Consider the following 22,507-nt stretch of genomic DNA (forward strand, 5'->3'; position numbering starts at 1 on the left):
TTTTCGATTCACGTACCTTTTGCATATTTTGTTTTGTGCCTCCTACCATAGCAGTTTTATTCTGATGTAGGTCAAGTTATCTCGACTGGCACACCTCAGGCATATTTTTTCTTGTAACTCTTATTGTGGTGGGTTTCATCTAACATAGGTCAAGGCTTTTTTATTCACATGTCTTGGACACTTTTTGTCTTATGCATCATATTATGGTAGGTTTCTTTTGATGCGGGTTAGATTTTTCTGACTTACGTGCCTCGAGTGTCTTGTGTCTCTCGTTGTGGTAGGTTTATTTCAACATGGGTCGGGTTTTCTCGACTTGTGTTCCTTATGCACATTTTGTTTTGTGTCTCTCGTTGTGGTATGTTTCTTCTGACTCGACTCAAGTTTTTTCAACTTGCACACCTCGGGCATGTTTTGTCTTGTGCCTCATATCGTGGAGAGTTTCTTTTGATGTAGGTTAGGTTTTCTTGACTTGCGCACCTTGAATACATTTTATCTTGTGCCTCCCATCATTGTTGGTTTTTTCTAACATGGGTTGGATTTTCCTAACTTACACATCTTGAATCATTTTGTCTTATGTCTCCTACCATGGTGGATTTCTTCTAACGTGGGTTAGGTTTTTTGAACTCATGCACCTTTGACATATTTTATCTTATGCCTCCTACCGTAATAGGTTTCTTCTGACATTGGTCTAGTTTTCTTATGCCTCTCATCGTGATATGTTTCTTTTAATGTATATCGGGTTTTCCTAACTCACGAGCCTCAAGTATGTTTTGTCTTATGGCTCTAGCCATGGTGGGTTTCTTTTGATGTGGGTTAGGTTTTTTTTTACTAATGTGTCTTGGGCATATTTTATCATGTGCCACTTTTAATGACAAGTTTCTTCTAATGTAGGTTGGGTTTTCCTAACTTGTATATCTCATGCACATTTTATCTTATGCCTCCCTCTATAACGGGTTGATCTCTACACCTTGGCGAGGTGCTTTCCATTGGTTGCATCTTGGGCTTCGTAGTTTCCTCTCACTTAGTTTACAACTAGTTGTGAGTTGCTAAACGCCATAAAGTCTTGGACTTGAAACTCTCAAGTAAGCCAAAGCCCTAGAGAATTACCTCATACTCGGCTTTATTATTGAAGACTTTGAGCCCAAACCAGTGAACTTGTTCATACACTTGTTTATTTGGGCCTTTAAGGACGAGTTCGACATCAACCCCATCAGAGGTAGTAGAGCCATCCACGAATAGCGTTCATGCTGGTGGGGTGTGGTTGTCGATCTCGAGTGAAGGGAGAATTAATTCTACGATAAAGTCTACTAGTGCTTGGGCCTTTATTGTAGTTCTCAAAACATATCAGATATCGAACTATCCTAGCTTTATTAACCACCTTAGTAGCCTACTTGAAACATCAAACCAAGAGAGGACTTATCCGAGTGGTTGGTCGGTGATTATCTGTACAACATGTGCTTAAAAGTAGGAATGAAGCTTAACTATCGTCAACACTAGTACAAATGCGAGCCTCTCGATATGGGGGGTATCATTCTTCAGGCTCGCTTAGAATATGATTGATATAGTAGATAAGCTTTTGAACTCTTGAGTCATCTCATACAAAATCGAACTGACAATTAGGTTAATGGCAACAAGGTAGAGGCTTAGAGTTTCACCGGATATTGAGAAAGTGAGTTGCAGTAGTTGGATGAGGTGATCCTTTAACCTTTTAAAAGTCTCCTGACACTCCTTTTGTCAATATGAAGCTATTTGGGTTCTTTAATATTCTAAAAAAAATGTGCACCTATCACCCTATGATAAGAATCGATTTAGTGCTACTATTCACCTTGTTAACTATTGTATCTCTCTTGCTGACCGAGGTGGGGGCATATCTAATATGGCTCGCACCTTCTTAAGATTTGCATCTATTTTCTTCTAGCACAAGATGAATCAGAGGAACTTTTCCAAGTTGACTCTGAAGGTGTATTTGGTTGGATTGAGGTGCATGTTTAACTTCTTTAAGATTTCAAATGTTTTGGCCAAGTCTGTCAAATGCAAGGCAGTTGTTTTGCTCTTCACTATCATGCCATTTACATACACTTCAACGTTTCTCTCGATCTTGTACTTAAAGATATTATTCACATTTCTTTGGTATATTGCCCTCGTATTTTTTTAAACTCGAATGACATAACACGATAATAATATATGCCTTAGTCATTAATAAAGAAAGTATATTTACAATCCTCTAGTGCCATTTTGATTTAGTTATACTCTAAGAACATATCCATAACGGTGAGTAGCTTATGACCGGAGGTAGTATTAAACAATTGATCAATCCGATGAAGATGATAGTTGCCTTTTGTACATGTCTTATTGAGATTGATATAGTCAACACATATCTTTCAATTTTCATTAGACTTTTTAACAAGTATAATATTGACGAGCCAATGGGTTTACTACACCTCAAAATTAAACTATACTTTTAACAACTTGTCTATCTCATTATTAATTGTGCATTGGCGATCAGTAGCAAACTTGTGAGACTTTTACTTCAATAGTCATGCCTCAAGAGCAATATTCAAGTGATACTGAGCTATGTTGGGTCGATCCTTAGTATATCTGTTGGCGACCTCTTAAACACTTCGATGTTTTCCCAAATGAAGTTAATGAGTTGCACCCGTCTCTTCTTGAAAAGTGTCACCATGATCTTGACAACTCGATTTGGTTAAGCCTTGTCTATAGATGCTTCAATCAACGGATCCACTGGTATAGGATATGGTGGTGGATTTAGTGAAGTCTCGGGGGTTCATAGGTGATGCCTCGGATCAAACTATCTTTGGTAGGGAGATCGCCATCAAGTAGCACTAGCATGATTCCCTCATGTTGTTTCTTAGTTCCCTAATATTAGTTCTCGTTAGAAACTTCATCACCATGTGGTAAATCGACACCCCTACCCTCAGTCTATTCAACATGGGTCAACCTATAATTGTGTTGTATGCCAACGGAATATTATAGAAAATCTAGTTAGTATCATTTTGGAGCAAGAATCATCTCTGAATGTGATGTGCAGTTTCACAACCTCAAGAGGGGAGATAGAATCACAATTGAATCCCGTCAACGAAGAAGTCATAGGGGTAAGGTCATCAAACGAGAGCTTAAGTTTTTGAAAAACATCTTCATCTCTTCCTCCTTGAAGGTTATCTCTAGGTTGCCCTCTGTTTTTGGGCATTTTTCAATGATAGCTCGAGTATAAGCTTTATGACTTGAGGAGTTGTCTCCTCCCGAGACGGGCCATCGATGATGTCAATTTGTCTTACCACTAGTCACTGATATTAGGGTGAGGGTTCTCAACACTTTCTGATGAACTGCCCGAGGTATACCCAATATATAAGTTCTTCAATATGCTCTTTCAAGTCATGACAATCTTTCGTGTTGTGATCGTAATCTCGATAAAACCGATAGTATTTGGACTCATCTTTTTTCGCCAATAGAGTCTTCATCAGATAAGGGTCTTTTAAGAGCTCATTCTCTTTTATTTGTAAAAAAATTTAGTTCTAGATATATTCAAGGGGGTCGGCATGGACCTTATATAAGGCAACTCAGGTCGTTCATTCCCCTTTCGTCACAGTGACCGCGAGGTCGGGACAAATTGTGATGACTCTTGCTTTGACCTCTTATATGACTCTTCATGCTTATTGAATATCATTATCTCGATAGTAATATATTGATTAGTCCTCTGAAGTACCTTTGGCATTATCATCGATGGTCTTTCCACTAATAACTATAAAAGATGAGAGGGCTTAAGGCCCATCTTGAATGTATATATTATAAGCGATGAGTGGGCATCTACCACGTATTATATTTCGTTAGTGAAGCATATGATGAAGTCTACCAACATCTTCTCCTCCCCTTGCCTAAGTCCGAGAAGTATCATTGTTGATGATCTCGGGTGCACGTTCCCTAGAAAGTGAAGTTTGAACTCCTTTGCAAGCTATGCAAAAGAAATGATGGAAAGCAGCTTCACGTAGGCAAACCATTCTCGTACTAGGTTTTTAATGTGATTGAGAAGGTGAGGCACATCAAAGCATTTGAAGTACCGTACAATGACATTTAGGTATGAAAATCTGTGCTTTATTGTGTTGGCACTACTACAGTTGAATGCCTCTAACAATGGGAAACAAAAGTTTGGGAGTATTAGTTCTTCTTAGATTTTCTAGGTGGATGGCGATCAACCCAAGTTGGGTCGACTAGCATCTCCCATTTGGATTGTCGAAACTCTTATCATATCTCCTCTAAACATTAGTTTATTTGTCATAGTTAAATCCACAGGGAATACTCTATCAAATCTGTCGGTCCCATTGAATAAAAGTGTTGTGAGTTGAGGCAAGACCTCCTTGCCCAAACATGGTCAACAGGTGAGAGTTCTTGCAACATCGAACCCTTCTTCTAATGCTAAAAATATTTTAAAAAAATGTTATTGACATCTTAATCAATCCAATGTGGTTTGGACCTATATACGTAGAGTTGTTCAAGGTACTTCCGAGATAGAAATATCAAGTCCCTGAGATGCCACCTACACAAAAACTAAGGTCGGAATAGGTTTTTCAACCCGATCTTTCCGATACCCAAATTAGTAACATGAGATGTATATGTGTCGATGCCCCTCTTCTCAAAAAAGTCCCTTACCTCTTAAAGATAGACTTTTATATGTGGTCATAAGGGATGCAAAATATTTTATAAAATATTCTACGGGGAGATAGCCACTAACCACCTCCAACAACCTCCCCTTGACCTCTTGTCCACATGGGCAACAAAAGAGGGACAGCTCATAATCGCTTATCTTGACCCTTGTCCAATGGGCAGACGAGTGGAGGATATCATTTGTCTTCTTTTTCCACCATGAACATCACGATGTTATATATCGTACGAGGATTGATTGACTATGTACTCTCTATCAACTATAATTTATATAATTGAGTTATAAATTTATCATATTGGATCCACATGTTAAGAGAGAGTATTCACGTGAGATGTTGGTTCCTCTATAGTTCAATTGATGATGGCCATCAATACTTTCGAGTAGGGAGAAATGAGATCAGATAAGTCATCGGTAAAATACTGTCCAAATCTCGTGTACGTCAAACGAAATCGAATGTGAAGATAGACATAGCCATAGCGTTTCCTCTTATGACATCTTGTTTCTCTTACTCAAAGGAAATATGTTCATCATAAGCTAATCTTTATTCCCCACCTTTTCTAGCCTAGACATTGCTGACCTTCGCCTCACCTGCACATCTCCTAGGCTAGAAACCCTATATAGTTCAGCAAACACTCATCAACCCTAGTTGTCATTTGTCAACCATGTGCCAATGAGACTCAAACGTGCAGAAAGCAGCTGAATCATCTCCACAGCTACTAAGTTCATCTCATCTGTAGGCTCACTTCATAGAAATCAAGCACTAGCTTATAAGTTCATCACTTCTGCTGCTTTCAGCTGTTATCCAATAATGACTCAGAGAGAAGGCTGGGTGAACACTACCAATGTGCTTTGAGGTGTAGCTGCTCATTTCTACTAAGCTCAATCGCGATAAAGAAGCAAAAGGTAGCGAACTCTTTAAACTATAATTTAGTGGCTCTCTCCCTTGATGTAGTGGCAAGAATGTGTGCATCATGATGACCACAATCTTCTCTTCTGATATTTAAGAGACCCATGCTGTGCTGTGGTCCTGTGCATATGGGAGGTAATTAAGAGGATTGCCGCTTGCCCACTTGCATTCTTCTCATACATCCCAAAAGCCTCAAAGCAATCAATAGGGTGAATGCTCTCCCAGCTCGTTCTGCTAAGCTTCTTTCTAACAACAAATCCCTCAGGTTTCATGTTGCCTATTGGACTTGTCATAATTTCGATTGTATTGGTAGAACAATAAGATCGTTCCTTGGAACCTTAGTGACTAGTGTTAGAGTCATGAGAAGTCTTTCTCTTTATAAGGATAAATTTGTATATATTGACCCGCCTCAAATTATGTATTGATGGGAGCTTCCTGCATTCTATTCATCCTTTTTAGATAAATGATTATATGGCCTCAAAAGATATTGACATCTTAAGTTCCAGACAAGACTATCTCTGGTTATAATAGGAAAGAAATATGTTTTTGATGCTAAAGATTGACATCCTAATTTTGAGGAAAAGATGTATTAATCAAAGAATTAAATTATTCTAACATTTCTCAAAGTGAAATAAAAATAAAAATAAATATCCTGACGAGACTGTCTGTGTGATTGAAATGAAGAATAACAATGTTGAGATACAATCTTCTTCATGTAGTTACTTACATAGTTCGAAAGATCAAAAGGAAAAGTGAATGTTCCTCTCTATGCCTCTCGAGAATCCAATGGACCACGCTGATGTTGCACCTCCATCTGCGGCAGTCTCTGTGTGTGGCCCATCTCCTCCTCTCCTCTCACCCCATGCTACTCCAAAGACGATCCTATTGCCATTCACATGCTTTCTCTCCCCATCCCCGTTCCTGCACCCAACACCTCTGTTTCCTCCTTGTCTCCTCACTCGGTACCTCTAGCTTAGACCGTAAATGTCGATCACACCTTTCTTCATATCGGCACTCGAAGACAATGCGTCAACTTCCGACCCTTTTTCATGGCAGCAACACGACTCATCTGAGCTATAGAGTGGGGAAAAGGCCAACGCTGGTGGGCAGTAGGTTCGTGGTGGGAAATAACCTGATTGGAAATTGAAGTACATCCTCCTTCGGATGCGTGGATGACAAGCATTTGATGTAGCGACACGATGCCGTAATTGCCGGTGGCTGTCTCCGGGTGGATCCCTCTCCCATCAGTGGACTTTGCGCGGAGAGGGAATCCGAAGCAAAAGTTAGGCATGGACGATTACAAAGCAAGTCATCAGAGACGTGAAGGGTAGCCAAAGAAGGTTGAAGAGCGGAGAGGAAGGAAGAGTCAGACTTTGTTGGCTTCCCTCCTCATCACAGTCCAACTCTAATATATTTGCTTTGCTTTGAAGGTTGTCTTCCTTTACAGACGATGAAGCTGGTCAGAAGATCAGTAAACGAAGACATGACTGCCATCACCGCACCAAAGCTTCCATTAGCAGTATACATCCATGAAACACTTAACTACATGCTTTACAGGACAGTACTCTTTGCTTCACACACATATATTGTAGTCATCAACGTACACTGCGTTATGGGTATACATAGATTCTATGGACAACATGCGACTGGGGGAAGACGACGACGACGGACTCCTATGTGACTTCAAGAGGAGGAGAAGATGAACCGGGTTCAGTTCCTAGGGCTGAGTTGGTTCACGAGGGCCAAGGCGTTGCTCGTGACCTGGGATACCTCGAGCACCTTCTTCCTGATGGCTGCCCGCACGGCCGGGCTGGCGTACTGGGAGAGACCGTCGAGGCACGTCGTCTCGTCGGTGAGCGAGGCGCTGACCCAGGTCCGGACGTTGCTGAGGTGCCAGGCGAACCGGGGGCTCCGCGGCCGCCCCATCCGCCTCATCTCCCTGACCGACCGCCTCAGCCGGTCCTCGCTGTCCTGCATGATCCCGATGCAGTCCCGCACCGCGCCGGCCTCCCGCGACCGGAGGCTCTTCCCGCCCCCGGCCGACATCCGTCTCACGAAGGCGGAGGCGGACCCGGCCCGGTCGGCGCTGACCGACAGGGCCGCCCGGGCCAGCTCGTGCTTGCTCAGGTGGACCGCTTGCGCGTACGCCACCAGGCACTGCTCGCACAGCGCGGGGTACTGCGTGACCATACAGGACTCCCGCACGAACTCGGCGGGAGATCTGGCGGCGGCGGCAACGACTCCACTGCAGATGGCGATGATCAGAAGAACAAAAGCGAGAATGGAAGGCTTCATTGTCGCTTGACAATTTCCTCTTCTCTCTTCTTCTTCTTTTTCCCGCATCTTCACATCAAGAGGTCGCAAGGCTTTTATAAAGGCCAAGGCCGACCGACTACAGTGCTTCACGTGACATGGTTCATTCTTTCTTGCGCTAGTTGCTCTTTGTTTGGTGGTGCTCCATGGTGCAATAAACTACGTAAGATATCATGGAGTCCAAGCGTAGTGCTGCGTGCGAAGATGCAGCGCATTTGGTGGTATATATATTCTAAGACACTCGTGGTCAAACATGCTCCATTGTGATGTCCACTATTCAACACATATGGCTTCACGGATAGGTCATAATCCCATGCAAGCATCACATGAGCGAGTAAATGCCATGACAAGCAACTTCGGGATATAAACAGGAATAATCTTTGTATAAGAACAAATACTATAAGATCAAAATACGCAATGGAATAAAATGGAAACACAATCAAACATAACACCAAGATATACGTGAAAAACTCCTTCAATGTGAAGGGTAAAAACCACAGGGCAAACTAGAGATAATCCACTATGAGAATAATGAATGTACAAATCTCAATCTCTTGCCCAAAACCCTAGCAACAACCACAAGAGAATAACTGGGATACAAGGATCACGTCACTGCCCACAATATCTAAAACCTCCCAAGTAATCACAGCAAGAGCCTACTGTAGATTTGATCTAACATGAGATGAGAACACTGCTAGATGATTGAGAATAGTCTCTCTGCGTTGTCCTTGTCTTCTTCCCTTTCTTTCTCTTCCTTTTCTGCCTTGTTCTCCTTCTTCTCTTTGGAATCTCGTGGCTCACAAGATCTGCCTCGTTGCTGCCTTTTTATAACCTTAATCTGCCTCTAAAACGTAGCCACCACACCCCCCTAATCTTAATTAGGGTTAGGTTAAGAGAGGGTGTGGGCTGTGGGCTGATAAAGCCCACGTGGGCTGAATATGGGCCATCAACCCAACAACCTCCCCTTCAGCCCATAAGGGAGGCTGTCCCATGACTCCTCAATGTGAAGCCATGCCGACCAACTGTCGGCATATCTCCTGTCTTTTTTTTGGTAAGGTCTTCGTCAACATGTCTGCTCCGTTGTCATCAGTATGAATTTTCTGAAGCTGCAACTGCTTCTTTTCAAATACATTTTGAATCCAGTGGTATCTGACATCTATATGCTTTGACTTGGAATGAAACATTGGGTTCTTACACAAATGGATGACACTTTGGCTGTCACAATGCACTACATAATTTTCTTGTTTCAGCCCCAATTCTTGTAAGAATTCTTTCATCCATAACATTTCTTTGCATACCTCTGTAGCAGCAATATATTCTGCTTCTGTAGTAGAGAGAGCAATACACCTTTGCAACCTGGATTGCCATGACACAGCTCCCCTTGCAAAAGTAAGTACATAACCTGAAGTAGACTTCCTCGTATCTATATCTCTTGTCATATCTGCATCTGTGTAACCTGTTAACACAGGTGGTCTACCTCCAAAGCTTAAACAAACCTTAGAGCTCCCTCTGAGATATCTAAAAATCCACTTCACTGCTGCCCAGTGCTCTTTGCCTGGATTTGCAAGAAATCTACTAGTAACACCCACTGCATATGTGATGTCTGGCCTCGTACATACCATTGCATACATTAAACTTCCAACTGCTGAAGCATAAGGAACCTTTTGCATTTTCTCATTCTCCTCATCACTTGACGGACTCTGTTCTGAGCACAACTTGAAATGACCTGCAAGAGGAGAACCAACTGGCTTAGCATTGCTCATACTAAATCTTTTCAATACCTTCTCGATGTATTTCTCTTGTGACAACCAAATCTTCTTGTTTTTCCTGTCACGGAAAATCTGCATGCCTAGTATTTGCTTTGCTGGCCCCATGTCCTTCATTGCAAAAGACTCACTCAGTTCCTTCTTCAACCTGTCAATTTTAGACATATCTTTCCCAAGAATAAGCATGTCATCAACATAAAGTAAGAGAATAATAAAATCCTCACCAAACCATTTGATGTACACACAATAATTTGAAGCCGTTCTTTTGTATCCATTTTCTGTCATAAATGAATCAAACTTTCTATACCACTGTCTTGGAGCTTGCTTTAGCCCATACAAGCTCTTCTTCAACTTGCAGACAAAATTATCTTTACCTTTGACTTTGAAGCCTTCTGGTTGCTTCATATAAATTTCCTCCTCCAAATCACCATGAAGGAAAGCTGTCTTCACATCTAACTGCTCAACCTCCAAGTCCTGGCTAGCAGCAATACCAAAAGCAACACGAATAGAAGATATTTTAACAACAGGAGAAAATATCTCTTCAAAGTCAATACCTTTCTTTTGACCAAAGTCTTTCACAACCAATCTAGCTTTGTACTTTGGTTGAGAACAATATTCTTGAGTCTTCAACCTAAAAACCCACTTGTTCTTCAAGGCCTTCATTCCATTTGGTAGCAGCACCAAATCATAAGTGTGGTTCTTCTGAAGAGCATCCATCTCTTCCTACATAGCAATTAACCACTTCTCTTTCTGCTCACTCTCGATTGCTTCCTGGTAACTCTCTGGTTCACCTGCATCAGTAAGCATCACATACTCATCTATAGAGTATCTTCTGGAAGGTTGACGTTGCCTAGAAGATCTTCTCAACTGAGGTTCTGCAGGAACTTGCTCTCCTACTTCTTCTTGCTCAACATGTCCTTCAGGTAAATCAACATCAGGCTCTACACTATTTTCCTGCACATCTCCCCCATCACCCTGATATACTGGAGGAATAATTGGGTCACAATCTGCTAATCCTTCTATAGAAGTCTTGGCTGGTGCCTTCTTCTTCAAATCCTCAAAGGTTTAATCCTCAAAGAAGACCACATCTCTGCTCCTGAACACCTTCTGCTTTTCTGGATCCCAAAGCCTGTAACTAAACTGATCATGTGAGTAACCAAGAAAAATACATTCTTTAGACTTACCATCCAGCTTGGACCTCTCATTGTCTGGAATATGTGCAAATGCGCGACACCCAAACACTCTCAAATGCCTGTAAGAAACATCTTTCCCTGACCATTCATGCTCTGCAACATCACCATCTAGGGTTGTACATGGTGATAAGTTGATCATATCAACTGCAGTCCTCAAAGCCTCATCCCAAAACCTTTTGGGTAGCTTGGCCTGTGAAAGCATACATCTGATCTTTTCCATTATGGTGCGGTTCATCCTCTCTGCAATTGCATTATGCTGAGGTGTACCAGGAACTGTCATCTCATGTTGGATCCCATGTGACCTGCAATAGTCATTAAATAATCCTGTATACTCACCACCATTATCTGATCTTATGCATTTCAATTTCCTTTCTGTCTCCCTTTCAACCCTAGCATGAAACTCTTTGAAGACATTAATAACCTGATCTTTGGTCTTCAAAGCATAAGCCCAAACTTTCCTGGAAAAATCATCTATAAAAGTGACAAAATAAAGTGCACCACTTATACCAATAACATTAACATATCCACCAGGAGTTTTTGTCCTTAAAGGACCACATACATCTGTATAAACACGGTCTAAGGCATGCATTTTTCTAGATAAAGCAGCACTAGCAAATGAAAATCTATGTTGTTTACCAGCCAAACAATCAATACAAGGGTTCAGATGTATACCTCTGAGATCTGGTAATACCTCTCTCTTGGAAAGAGCTTGCAGCCCCTTCTCGCTCATGTGTCCCAATCGCCTATGCCACAACTCCATACTGAAGTCTTTCTCTGTAGCATTTAACTGCTCACCATAAGCTTTAGCCTGCAACATGTACAAAGTATGACATTTCTTTCCACTATCTAGTCTTCCAACTGAAATTAAATTCAGCCTCAAGTCAACCACATACCTCACATCCTTAAGTACCAACTTGCAGCCAAGGTTGGTTTTTAAATGAATATCACACATGCCAATGATGTCTGCTGTGCAATAGTTGCCCATTTTGACAACACTAAAGTTTTCAGACCTGTATGTAGCAAAAAACTCTCTCCGAGGTGTAGCATGATAAGAAGCACCTGTGTCAATCACCCACTCAAGATCCTGACACACACAAGAAAAAATATCATCAGAATGAGACAAAATCAAATAATCACCACCCTGCACTGTAGCTGTAGTATTATCCTTTGACTCTGTAGACTCCACTTCTTTTCCCTTTTTCTTGTTCTTCTTAGGTTGCTTACATTGGTTCTTATAATGTCCTTTCTCACCACAGTTATAGCAAACAATATCTTTTCTTGATCTTGACTTGCTCCTACCCATACGTGAACTGCTTCTAGACTTTGACCTTCCTCTATTCTCTGAGATAAGTGCCTGTGAATCATTCTGAGATGTTGCTGAACTCTTTCTTCTCAACTCCTCAATCAACAAACTGCTTGTTACTTGACTCATAGTGACAATACCATCTGGTGCAGAATTACTGAGGGAAACCACCAGTGTCTCCCAACTTTCTGGTAATGAACTGAGAAGTAACAATGCCTGCAACTCATCATCAAGAGACATTTTCATAAAGGATAACTGGTTAGTAATACTCTGCATTTCATTCAAATGCTCAGCAATAGAAGCACCCTCTCTATATTTTAGGTTCACAAGTTTTCTGATCAAAAAAGCTTTGTTGCCGGTTGTTTTTCTTTCATAGAGACTTTCCAATTTTTTCCAAAGAGAATATGCAAAAAAATTTCAGTAGAAATATGGTGAAAGACACTATCATCAAGCCATTGTCTAATAAACCCAATTATTTTTCGATCTAACCTCTTCCACTCATCATCTGTCATAATTGTAGGTTTTGCACTATCCCCCTACAAAGGTCCAGACAAATCTTTGCAATACAAGAGATCTTCCATTCTTGGTTTCCATATCATCCAATTATTTCCATTCAAACTAATCATGCGAGAAATATTACTGGCCTCCACTCCATGTTCAAATACAAAAATTAAATCACCAAAACCCCGCTCTGATACCAGTTGATGGGGATATAAATAGGAATAACCTTTGTATAGAAACAAATACTAGAAGACCAAAATATGCAGCGGAATAAAATGGAAACACAATCAAACAGAACACCAAGATATACGTGGAAAACCCCTTTAATGTGAAGGGTAAAAACCATGGGGCAAACTAGAGATAATCCACTATGAGAATAATGAATGTACAAATCTCAATCTCTTGCCCAAAACCCTAGCAATAACCACAAGAGAATAACTGGGATACAAGGATCACGTCACTGCCCACAATATCTAAAACCTCCCAAGTAATCACAGCAAGAGCCTACTGTAGATTTGATCTAACCTGAGATGAGAACACTGCTAGATGATTGAGAACAGTCTCTATGTGTTGTCCTTGTCCTCTTCCCTTTCTTTCTCTTCCTTTTCTGCCTTGTTCTCCTTCTTCTCTTTGGAATCTCGTGACTCACAAGATCTACCTCATTGCTGTCTTTTTATAGTCTTAATCTACCTCTAAAACGTAGTTATCATACTCTCCTAATCTTAATTAGGATTAGATTAAAAGAAGATGTGGGCTAAATAGAGGCCATCAGCCCAACATAGAAGACTTTGCACATAACGATCTCCACACTGTAGCCACACCAAACCATCGGTGAAGGAGAGAACTGCTACTGTCACTCTGGCAAGAGTGGAACCTGTTTGCATAGGATGTGCGGTTACGAGAAATCGAATGAGATGACAGTGTCTGATGTACTTCTGTATGCGGACGATCAAATACATACACTGTGTTCGTGTGTGCATGGCTACTATACGCGATGAGAATGGCGTTCGGACCGACTCCCGACAACCTAACCACGAAGCACGGTTGATCGATGGAATCATCCAGAATACTTTGGAACAAGCCGAAGCTACGAAGAGAGTTGCAATAGAAAAATGGTAGTGTGCAACACGTGACAGGGCTGATTGATTATTATGGGTCGCGACTCAATTGCCGACATGATTTGATTGCAGTAATGATGAATTGACATGGAATCGATCGGTTAGTAGGGTGCAAATTAATTCTGTTAGCGGTACACTTCATTATCATGAGATAGGAGGACGTGAAGCTTATGCTGTTAGATCAAGATTGGAATGGGTTTATAATGTTGATCCGAACCCGACCCACCCGCCCACAGGTCACAATTTATCGACTCATGCCCGAACCATTCATCCAATGGTTCAGATCCGAACCGGGTTGGCGGATCAATACATTCCAAATTAGATCGAGGCGGATGTTTGACCTGGTTGAGCTCTTTGACCAAACACGGAATCATGTGGCGTTGGGGTCAACATTCCACGTCACGTAAGCCTAATTTTGGACCGGGTTGAGCTCTGTTGTAGTGTTGAAATCGAACCGAAGAGAGCCCATCTGTTCTGGGGGTTCGCCTATGGGCTTCGATAGTGTGCAAGTAATTTAAGGCCGAAACTGGACCGCGAACACCATCACCGCCAATTAATTCCCTGTTCGGCCCGCCCTCCCTCGTCTCCTCGTCGACTCAGGCTTTCGATCCTTGTCGGCGGCCGCAAAACCTCGAATCGATTACCGGATCCTGATGGATTGCGTCGTAGATCGAATGGGTTGGGTCAACACGGATCTCTCGCTTGATCGGTACGCCAATTTCTAGGGTTTTAGTTTATTGGGCGATTGTTGAGCTTCTTCTTTGGTTTCGATCGATCAGCGTTCGTGTTCTATGATTCGCATGCTAGAACTTGATTTCCGATTATGAAGGTGTTAGCTTTTGTGTCTTTGGAGGTCGAGGTCTTGGAGCTTAAGGCATCCAAAGCGCATTGCTCTCACTGTGGCCGCTGTCATCTCGAAGGGCATCTCAAAAGAAATGCGCTTTGAAAGTTTGATAGACCGGCACTTATCGTTCGAGTCATAAAGCTTCTTTGTCCTGACGTTTGCTATGGGAATCATAGCATCGTTGTGCTCCAGTAAAGAAGTCTCTTCCCATTGATCTTATCCCCTTCCTTTTGATTGCAGCGATGATCTCTTTACACTCTCTTGAAACCCATACTGTTGCAGTTGCTACCTACTGCACATCGATGGATGTGTCGTTTCCTTTCTTCTGATTGCGGCGTAGATTGGCTTTCCTAATGCACGAACGTGTTATGCTCAACCTTTATTTATGATTATTACTGCAGAGGGTCCCATCTGTGGGGCCGTCTCTTTTACAGTCCAAGGTTGGTGGGTGAGAGAAGTAACGGCAAAATATGTATGACAAGTATACGCCGAAATCGGAGAGTCGCATAACTCGACGCCTGCATCCCTCCATGGCACTTGCGTCATTTAAGTAAAGGGAAGGGGCAGAGTGCCGGTGTTTCTCGTGTGCCAAACTTGGACGGTGTACAATCCCGCATCAGACATCTTGTCCGTTAAACAGTCTCTTGTGAGCCACGTGGAGAAACCGCAGACGTAGATCTCGCAGCGGATCACCATCGGGGTACGGTGCCCCCGCACCTGCCGTCCACGATCCTCCACCACCGCCCAGACTCCCATCCTTCCTCCCGCCTACAATGACCTTTTTGCCCTAAAGTCTTGAACGCATTTTCCTGGTCCACCCTCGGGTTCTCCTCGTTTGGATGCTTCGACCTTTATCGGATTCCTCCCATTCAATATAATACGACAAGTGTAGGAAACCCCATTGTGGCAATCAAACGCCCAAATCTATACCGGGATCAACAAGGTCAAGATGATTAGATCGCAGATAAGATCATCGGAAGTTGAGGATGTTTCGGTCTTTTCAAGTGAGAATCGTTGGCAATATGGTAATTTTATTGGGGCCTCGGGGGCTTGCGTGAGCGGAACTCTACTACATAAAGGGCTCCTCTGGCGATCGACTCTTCCTCCTCAAAATCCTCGATTCTTCTGCCTCTCTCCGTCTGTGTCTATTATTGTTCGAATTGCTCCTCCTCGTCTCCGTCACCCGGCGGCGATCTCCGTCAGGTCGCCGTTATAACGGCGTGAGAGGACGGACTCTGGTCACCTTCCCCGGACTCTTATTCTAGCTTGTTTTCCCCTCCGCATTTCCGTTACGTCTGTTCGTTTTGTTCCGTCCTTTTATTATTATTTAAAGACCACTTTGGGTGGTCTACTCTTCTCTTTCGGCGTGCTGACGTGGCGAGAGCAGGAAGGGTTGGGATGACCAGCCACGCCCGTGGCCCTGGGACGCTTGGCGCGCCGAGGAAGCGGAAGGAGCGCGACGCGTCCGGCCCTGCGCGTCCCCAGCTGGCGAGCTCGGCTGAGCCGGCTAAGGACGACAACCGGCTCCTGGCCGGCTACCTGGCGCACGAGTTCCTCGCGAGGGGAACGCTGCTCGGGAAGAGGCTCGGGCCGGACCGGGCCGACCCGGGAAAGAGGCCGCCTGAGTCGGGCCCGGCCGAGCCGGTGGGGACGTACAAGGAGGCCTCGTATTTGTTGATGCGGGGCGGGGCCCACGTGCCTGGCGTGGTCAACCCCACGGAACTGGCTCGGTGGCTCCAGATGTGATAAGGAAGGACACGTGGAGATCATCCCGTGGGGACGTACTGCATGTCATCGTCCTCGAGCCGGTAAGTGATAAGAATTTGCCGATGAAGGACGACGTTCGACTGTTTCCATTTCGTTTGGGTTCGTCGGTGTCTACTTTCTCGGTGATGTTTCATTGGAAATGGCAGGATTGTTAGTCCATGTATTCCTTCTCTCTTTTCTGTGTTTGCTCGCATTGCTTTGCCTCGGAATGATGGAAACCCTATTCTCTCCGTGCTTCTGCTGCGGCTGTACGTCGTCCTCCAACCACATGCTGCTCTCTTCGTACGAAAAAAGTTGATGAACCCGATGCCAGTATCCATGTCCAAGGAACCATTTTGGTGCGTGCTTCCTCGCGTGCATGCCCTTCATGTCGGCTGCCTTTGACCAGTGAGGGATCCTTTGTTGCAGTTCTGAAAATGAGTTCATGATTCAGGAGGAAAGATACTGTACCGAAGCAAACGCTAAAGGTATAAGTGAATGATTGGTTTCACATAATACGAGTTGATGTAGTAAATGGATTTAGGTAGCAGACCAACCAAGAGAACGCATATTTAATACAAGAGTGGTGCAGATGGATGATGAGTAGTTGATTTACGCGCCATGCCTTCTCGCTGCTTTGATAGAAAAGGGATGGTGGGACCGACGGTAACTGCACCCATTTAATGGAGGAGGAGGAGGAGGAGGACCATGTGGGGTGTTGGGGGTTTTCATTTCGGGTTTGGCGAAGGACGCTGTAAAAAGCTGACAAGTTTTGGTTTGACGCGTGTCTGTTGTCCGATACGTGTATCAACTTTGGTCGGATCAAACTGTACCGGACGACATTTGCTTGTATCCGACGGTACGTACCAGTTTCGTTCTCAAAATGCATTGTGCCTGCCATCGGTTAAAGATCATGGTCACTCGTCCGAATGTCTGGTACTAGTCTTTCTATCACGTGTCCTCCTCTTCACGAGACCCATCAATAAATCGATGTATCGTGGATCGTTGGTGCATTGGTATGTTGCAGGCTCAATCCTACCGTGGAGTGCTGTTCTACGCAGAGGAACATTTCTCTGACCATTTGCGATTTGTGATTAGGGAATGACCAACTACCAAAGATTAATGCAAGCATGATTACGGAGGTCGAATTCTCTCTCGTTCTCTTTCTACCTCCGAATGCCTATTAGGAAGTTTGACTTGGGCATCAAACGCAGAAGTATTCCAACATCAATTTTTGTGTAGTAGGACGCTCTTAACTTCTCATCCCAACATCAATTTTTGTGTAGTAGGAGATTCTTACTCAGGCGACATGAGATGATACGTGTTGGGACTGAATTAAATCGGACTGATCAACATCACCGATATCAAGCAATAATAGTTTTAAAGCTTGTACGCTTTCAGTTTTAGTTTGTAAGCCCCTCATATGAAGCAAGCCAATAACCAGCGATACAATAGCTGAATGTCTGAGAGATTGCCACTAACGAACCTAACTAGGAAAGAATTTGTCAGACTACTGGAAAATTTGGCTCTCTTATAGATAGATGCTTTAGAAGGACCATAAGTTTACCGCTATTAAACGCAACTAGTCCAAGTTGCAAATTAAAGGAACTATTGCTGCAAAAAATACCATCAACCACCGATGTAGAACTTTAGGAAAGCATACAACTTTCTGGAAATGAAGATGCACGGCAATGTGTTAGTTTCTCATACTCAATAGGACAATTTACGTTGCAAGCACATTGAATTTATTGATGAATAGTGGGATATGGTAGTCAAGTTATGTTTAAATGTCCGAAGCAGCAAAAACTGCTACGAAAGAATGGCATTCGATTCGCCTTTTGTGTTATCCTCGCTGCATGGGCACATTCAACCGCCCATGCCTTTCCATCACTCTTCTTGTCGCAAGGGCTGCAGCCTCACTTGCACGAATCGTCCCGGTCGCCATGATAGCAGCAAATTCCCTGGTGATCTCTTCCTGCACCTTGTTGCGAGCGTCACCGAGAGGGTCTTCAGCCAGCTGGGGTTGCTTCTCTTCGCTTACTGTTGCAAGTTTCACTGCAGGTGGAGTTGAATTCGCATCACCCACAACCTTTGCTCGTGAACTCCCGGAATCAGCGTTATTGCCACCGGACTCTGCAGAGGCATCTCTCTTGGTTGGGCTTGAAGAAACGCTGGTTGGAGCAATTGTTTGGGTCATGGATACAGGATTGAATTGAGGAGCTTGAGGTACGGCACCCGACTTTAAAGTTGTTTCCAGCCGCTGAATCATGGGAACTGCAAATCAACGTGTTTATCTGATCATAAATCACCTTTTAAATAATAACATAAAAGACACAGTTGAAACTAATAGAGAGTAATTTCTCTGAGCAAGAAAGCTGTGAAGTTAAAAGGGGTTTCTATGGAGGTTGCAGCCACCCTAAGTCACCGTCAGATAGGAACTTTTCAGTTCCATATAGACCACTAGATATTATTCATAGGCTCAATGCTCCGTTAGCCTGAAATGAAAATGTTATCATCGCTCTTGTTTTCTATCAGCATGGCACTAGCCAAGCTGCTTGTTTTCTATTAAAGATTTATTTTGGGACTTTCAGGATGGCAAAAGAGCAGCTCATAGTACATAAAGGATAAGCTTAGATATAAAAGAATAAAAAAAGTAAAGATGTGATATCTTACGTATAAGTGCTCCCATGGGACTGCTCATGACTTCATTTGGAAGCTGAAGGATGTAGTCTGGAATTGTGGTGCTAACAAGGAATTGTGCCACTTCATTGCTGAAGTTGTTGCAGTTATGACTGAGAAGGTTGTAAGTCTCAGCTGTGTAGCGTTCGCTGATCTCTTGCAAGTACTCCTCAAAGACTTCCTCAGGAACATGTGTCACCCCCAATTCCACAACTCGGATTGGAGTTCCATAGGGAGTCTTACCAGCTGGGTCTTGTTGAATGCCTCCTGAGAAATAGTATTCCTTTCCATAGACTACCAAACCAGTGTGCCTGTCATATCTCACATTGCAAGATGGAAGGTTGAGTGAATATGATTGCATTATAATGAGGCAGAGATCTCAAGTATATTTGTAAGCCAGATTTCAACAGAACCACTTCAATTAATTTCCAATAAATCTAGTCCCCAAATTGACTTTATCAATAAATATCTAATAAAACTGCAAATTTCATTAAATCTAATCCCCAGATTTACTAGATCAACAAATTTCCAATAAAACAACAATTACAGTAAATATAACCCCCTCAGTATTATTAGGTGCACCTTCTTGTAAACATTGCAAGCTTTAACCTTATCAATATAGCGCAGCTGCCTTTACATATATGCAATTTGAAGACTGAGAATTTGTTCAACATGTTATTCTAACACTTGCTTTGCATAGAGCTTTGCAAAGACAAGTTTAGCTCTGAAAATTCTTAAAACATTCTTGCATAAGAATTACCAGAACACCCACTATACCAGTAAAGAGTATAGCTATTGAACCCAATCTTCAACAATCAGGAATTCTAGAGACAAATGATTTGAACTCTCGTCAGATTGTTTTCTACTCAACCCTAGAACATCACAATTAAGCTGACTTGATAGATATGATGAAGTTGAACCTGCCATGAACTTCTATAATTATATCTAGGGCTATCAAAAATAAAAAAAGAAAAAGATCAAACCTAACCAAGCAAATGACTAAAGAAAATAAGTGATCAATTTGCAGAATAGGCTTCTGAGTCGCCCGACCAAATTGAAGTCAGCTACTTAGTTCAATCTGGAAGAGCCCCATGCTTCTGATAATTGGATATTTCTTAGTTAAGGATGTGCAAAAGTCACAATGCCATAGATCAGGTGCACCAACCAGATGTAAAACCTAGAGAAGTTACAAGTAGACAGCACCAAGCCCTTGGAGTTTGCCTTTGATGTATTCATTTCATCCTTTGCAAACGTATTATGCCAACATGTTGTCACTAAATCTTCGATGAAAGACATGTCATTACTAATCCAACTAGGAAAAAAATAAATCCTTGGTGGACCAATAAAGACAGTACCAATCGGTATTCATTATTTCAAAACTCAAAAAAATAAAGTTTAAACCAAAGCGAAGTATAAGTATTCTATTTTGGATACTTTTATTCTTTTAAGAAGAATAATATAATAATCAACTTTCAGTATGTAAATGTTGCATGTTTTAGATCATCAATCATCATGAACCACATGCTGTCAAATGTCATTGCAAAAACACCATTAGAGTGGAACACAATGTGCACTGTTTTTTTTTAACTTCCAATAATCTATCCAGCATCAAATTTTCAATTTTATTTGGATTTTCTATAATACTTGAATTACCCACCTACATGACCACAAAATGCTTCACAGGAAAACCCACCACAATGGTATCACCCTCTTTCCCTTCCATCCCTTATAGAGTTAAGTGAAAAGTAGAGAGAAAAGTAATTATAAATATCTAAAATTTTCATACATATAGCATATTTCTATAGTACATCCTGTTCTATAGCCTCGTACTACTCTATCTACAAATTCTAAGGAGATATGCAACCAAAAACCTGAGTTATTTGTCCAAATGTTGAACAACACAAAGAAACAAATTTCTAGTATTAACAAGTGAATCCATCATGATCATCAGAAAGAGCTGACGAACCATGGTTCTGAGCCCTAAGCAGTGAATTAGGTGTCAGAAGCCTATACAGAACACTCAGTAAGTCGATAAGAAATCAGACCAGAAACCTATTGCAGTCTTCAATTTGATAAATGGTTTGGTCCAACAAGTTAATTGAAAAGCTTCAGTAAAAGATCAGTAATCAAACACACAGTCTTAACAAGCCCACATTGTAGATCTGATTTTCACTAAAAACTTTGCATATGCCCTAATAACGATACTACTATGCAAGATAGACCCAGACTTGCCTATGATAGTTTATATTTACAGTGAATATCTCCAATGCAAACTCAAATTAGTACAGAAGACTTGGTCATGCACAATCAAATGACAAGCTTTGATTGGCAGATCAAACCGCCCACTAAATGAACACTCAGCACTAAATGCAATGTTCTCAACCATTTTAATTTGCTGTCAAAAGCCTCAAACTAAATTTCCACAAAGGATTCTGAAAGAATGCATTCCTCGTGAATTGTGATCTAACAACTGCACCTTTCTTTCTAAACAAGATTTTGGCAAATGAATGAGAGCAAGAAGCTTACCATATGGCTTCGATAACCTTTCCCAAAAATGTCATTGAAAGCTGCCGAGCAAGTCCTTGGCTTAGGTCGTACACATGTAACTTGACCTTGTACCCATCCTGCGGCAAAAGCAACAAACTTCAACAAAATCGATCAAGAATACAAATAATTTTATCACACGAATCTGCATCTCTAGTTGCTACCTCTGCCATCTTCCTAAAATTCCAAAGATCCTTGCTCGAAGCTTCAACTCAAGAAAACCTGAGAGAACCAACATTAACTGAATAAATAGAATTTATTTATCCATGACTGCCTAATCTAGGCTAATAGTTTCTCTCAGGATATCAACAACAATCCCTAATGTTCAACCAGATTAAAGCAGAGAAAACTTGCACGAAAAATAAATTAATCGAAACGGATTCCACAAATCCAAAACAGAAAAGGCAAAAAAGATCTCGACTTCGTATTCTAAACCTGAAAATTCGTTGTACACGAAGAAAGAGATCACACAGAACGAGAACGAATCTCAAATTAGCCCCGATAGGATCGCAATCATAAGATCGGATCATTCCAGACAGCATTCGTAGGAGAAATAGATCTAACAGTATGTCGAGAGAGAAGAGAATACCTGCGAGAAAGGGAGATCGAGGCACCGAGACACGAAGAGGAAAGCAGGAAGTAGATGGGAGGCAAGGCCTTTTAAAGGCCCAGCCCTCTCGACTGGGAAAGCGATAGAGTCAAGATTCTATACGGAGTCATTGTAGGACGAAACATTGCAATGCGTCTGGATGATTGCCATGTAAGCAAATAGAATACCCGTAGAAATACCAACGGCCATGATTGCATTTCTGGACGACGCAGCAGCCTTCGCAGCCCCTTGCACGGGTTCTTTCATCAGGATCTTGTGCGAGGAGATTAACGCACATGGTTGCGGTGGACGAAAGTTCTTCAAAC

General features: G+C 42.2%; 2 protein-coding genes and 1 long non-coding RNA gene across 4 annotated transcripts; 1 reads left to right on the forward strand and 2 right to left on the reverse strand.

Moving 5' to 3' along the window:
• Positions 1–7,069: 7,069 nt before the first annotated feature.
• Positions 7,070–8,000, reverse strand: LOC135638498 (21 kDa protein-like). The gene has a single exon (XM_065151617.1). It carries the CDS (start codon positions 7,926–7,928, stop codon positions 7,296–7,298), a length of 633 nt encoding a protein of 210 aa, XP_065007689.1. The 5' UTR covers positions 7,929–8,000; the 3' UTR covers positions 7,070–7,295.
• Positions 8,001–15,744: 7,744 nt separating this feature from the next.
• LOC135638486 (uncharacterized) lies at positions 15,745–16,620 on the forward strand. Its single transcript, XR_010496612.1, has 2 exons — positions 15,745–15,911; positions 16,011–16,620. It is a non-coding gene; the product is annotated as an uncharacterized LOC135638486 (long non-coding RNA).
• Positions 16,621–18,091: 1,471 nt separating this feature from the next.
• Positions 18,092–22,278, reverse strand: LOC135638976 (uncharacterized). 2 transcript variants are annotated; one of them, XM_065152616.1, is made up of 5 exons: positions 22,182–22,278; positions 21,757–21,814; positions 21,575–21,672; positions 19,043–19,359; positions 18,092–18,643 (listed from the first exon to the last, which is right to left on the reverse strand). In XM_065152616.1, exons 2-5 carry the CDS (start codon positions 21,763–21,765, stop codon positions 18,213–18,215), a joined length of 855 nt encoding a protein of 284 aa, XP_065008688.1. In that variant the 5' UTR covers positions 21,766–21,814; positions 22,182–22,278; the 3' UTR covers positions 18,092–18,212. The 2 variants fall into 2 exon arrangements, with proteins under 2 accessions (XP_065008688.1, XP_065008689.1); XM_065152617.1 differs by lacking the exon at positions 22,182–22,278 and adding an exon at positions 22,028–22,119.
• Positions 22,279–22,507: the final 229 nt, after the last annotated feature.

Source organism: Musa acuminata, chromosome BXJ3-5 (genome assembly GCF_036884655.1).
Source record: "Musa acuminata AAA Group cultivar baxijiao chromosome BXJ3-5, Cavendish_Baxijiao_AAA, whole genome shotgun sequence".
NCBI classification, from domain to species: domain Eukaryota; kingdom Viridiplantae; phylum Streptophyta; class Magnoliopsida; order Zingiberales; family Musaceae; genus Musa; species Musa acuminata.

What these genes read in the sequence shown, in the direction of transcription:
- LOC135638498 (XM_065151617.1), bottom strand. Translation starts at nt 7,928, where the DNA reads ATGCGGGAAAAAGAAGAAGAAGAGAGAAGAGGAAATTGTCAAGCGACA.
- LOC135638976 (XM_065152616.1), bottom strand. An exon ending in AAGGTTATCGAAGCCATATG is followed by an intron (nt 19,360 to 21,574) that starts GTAAGCTTCTTG and finishes GAGATATGACAG; the next exon opens with GCACACTGGTTTGGTAGTCT. An exon ending in TCCCATGGGAGCACTTATAC is followed by an intron (nt 18,644 to 19,042) that starts GTAAGATATCAC and finishes GTTGATTTGCAG; the next exon opens with TTCCCATGATTCAGCGGCTG.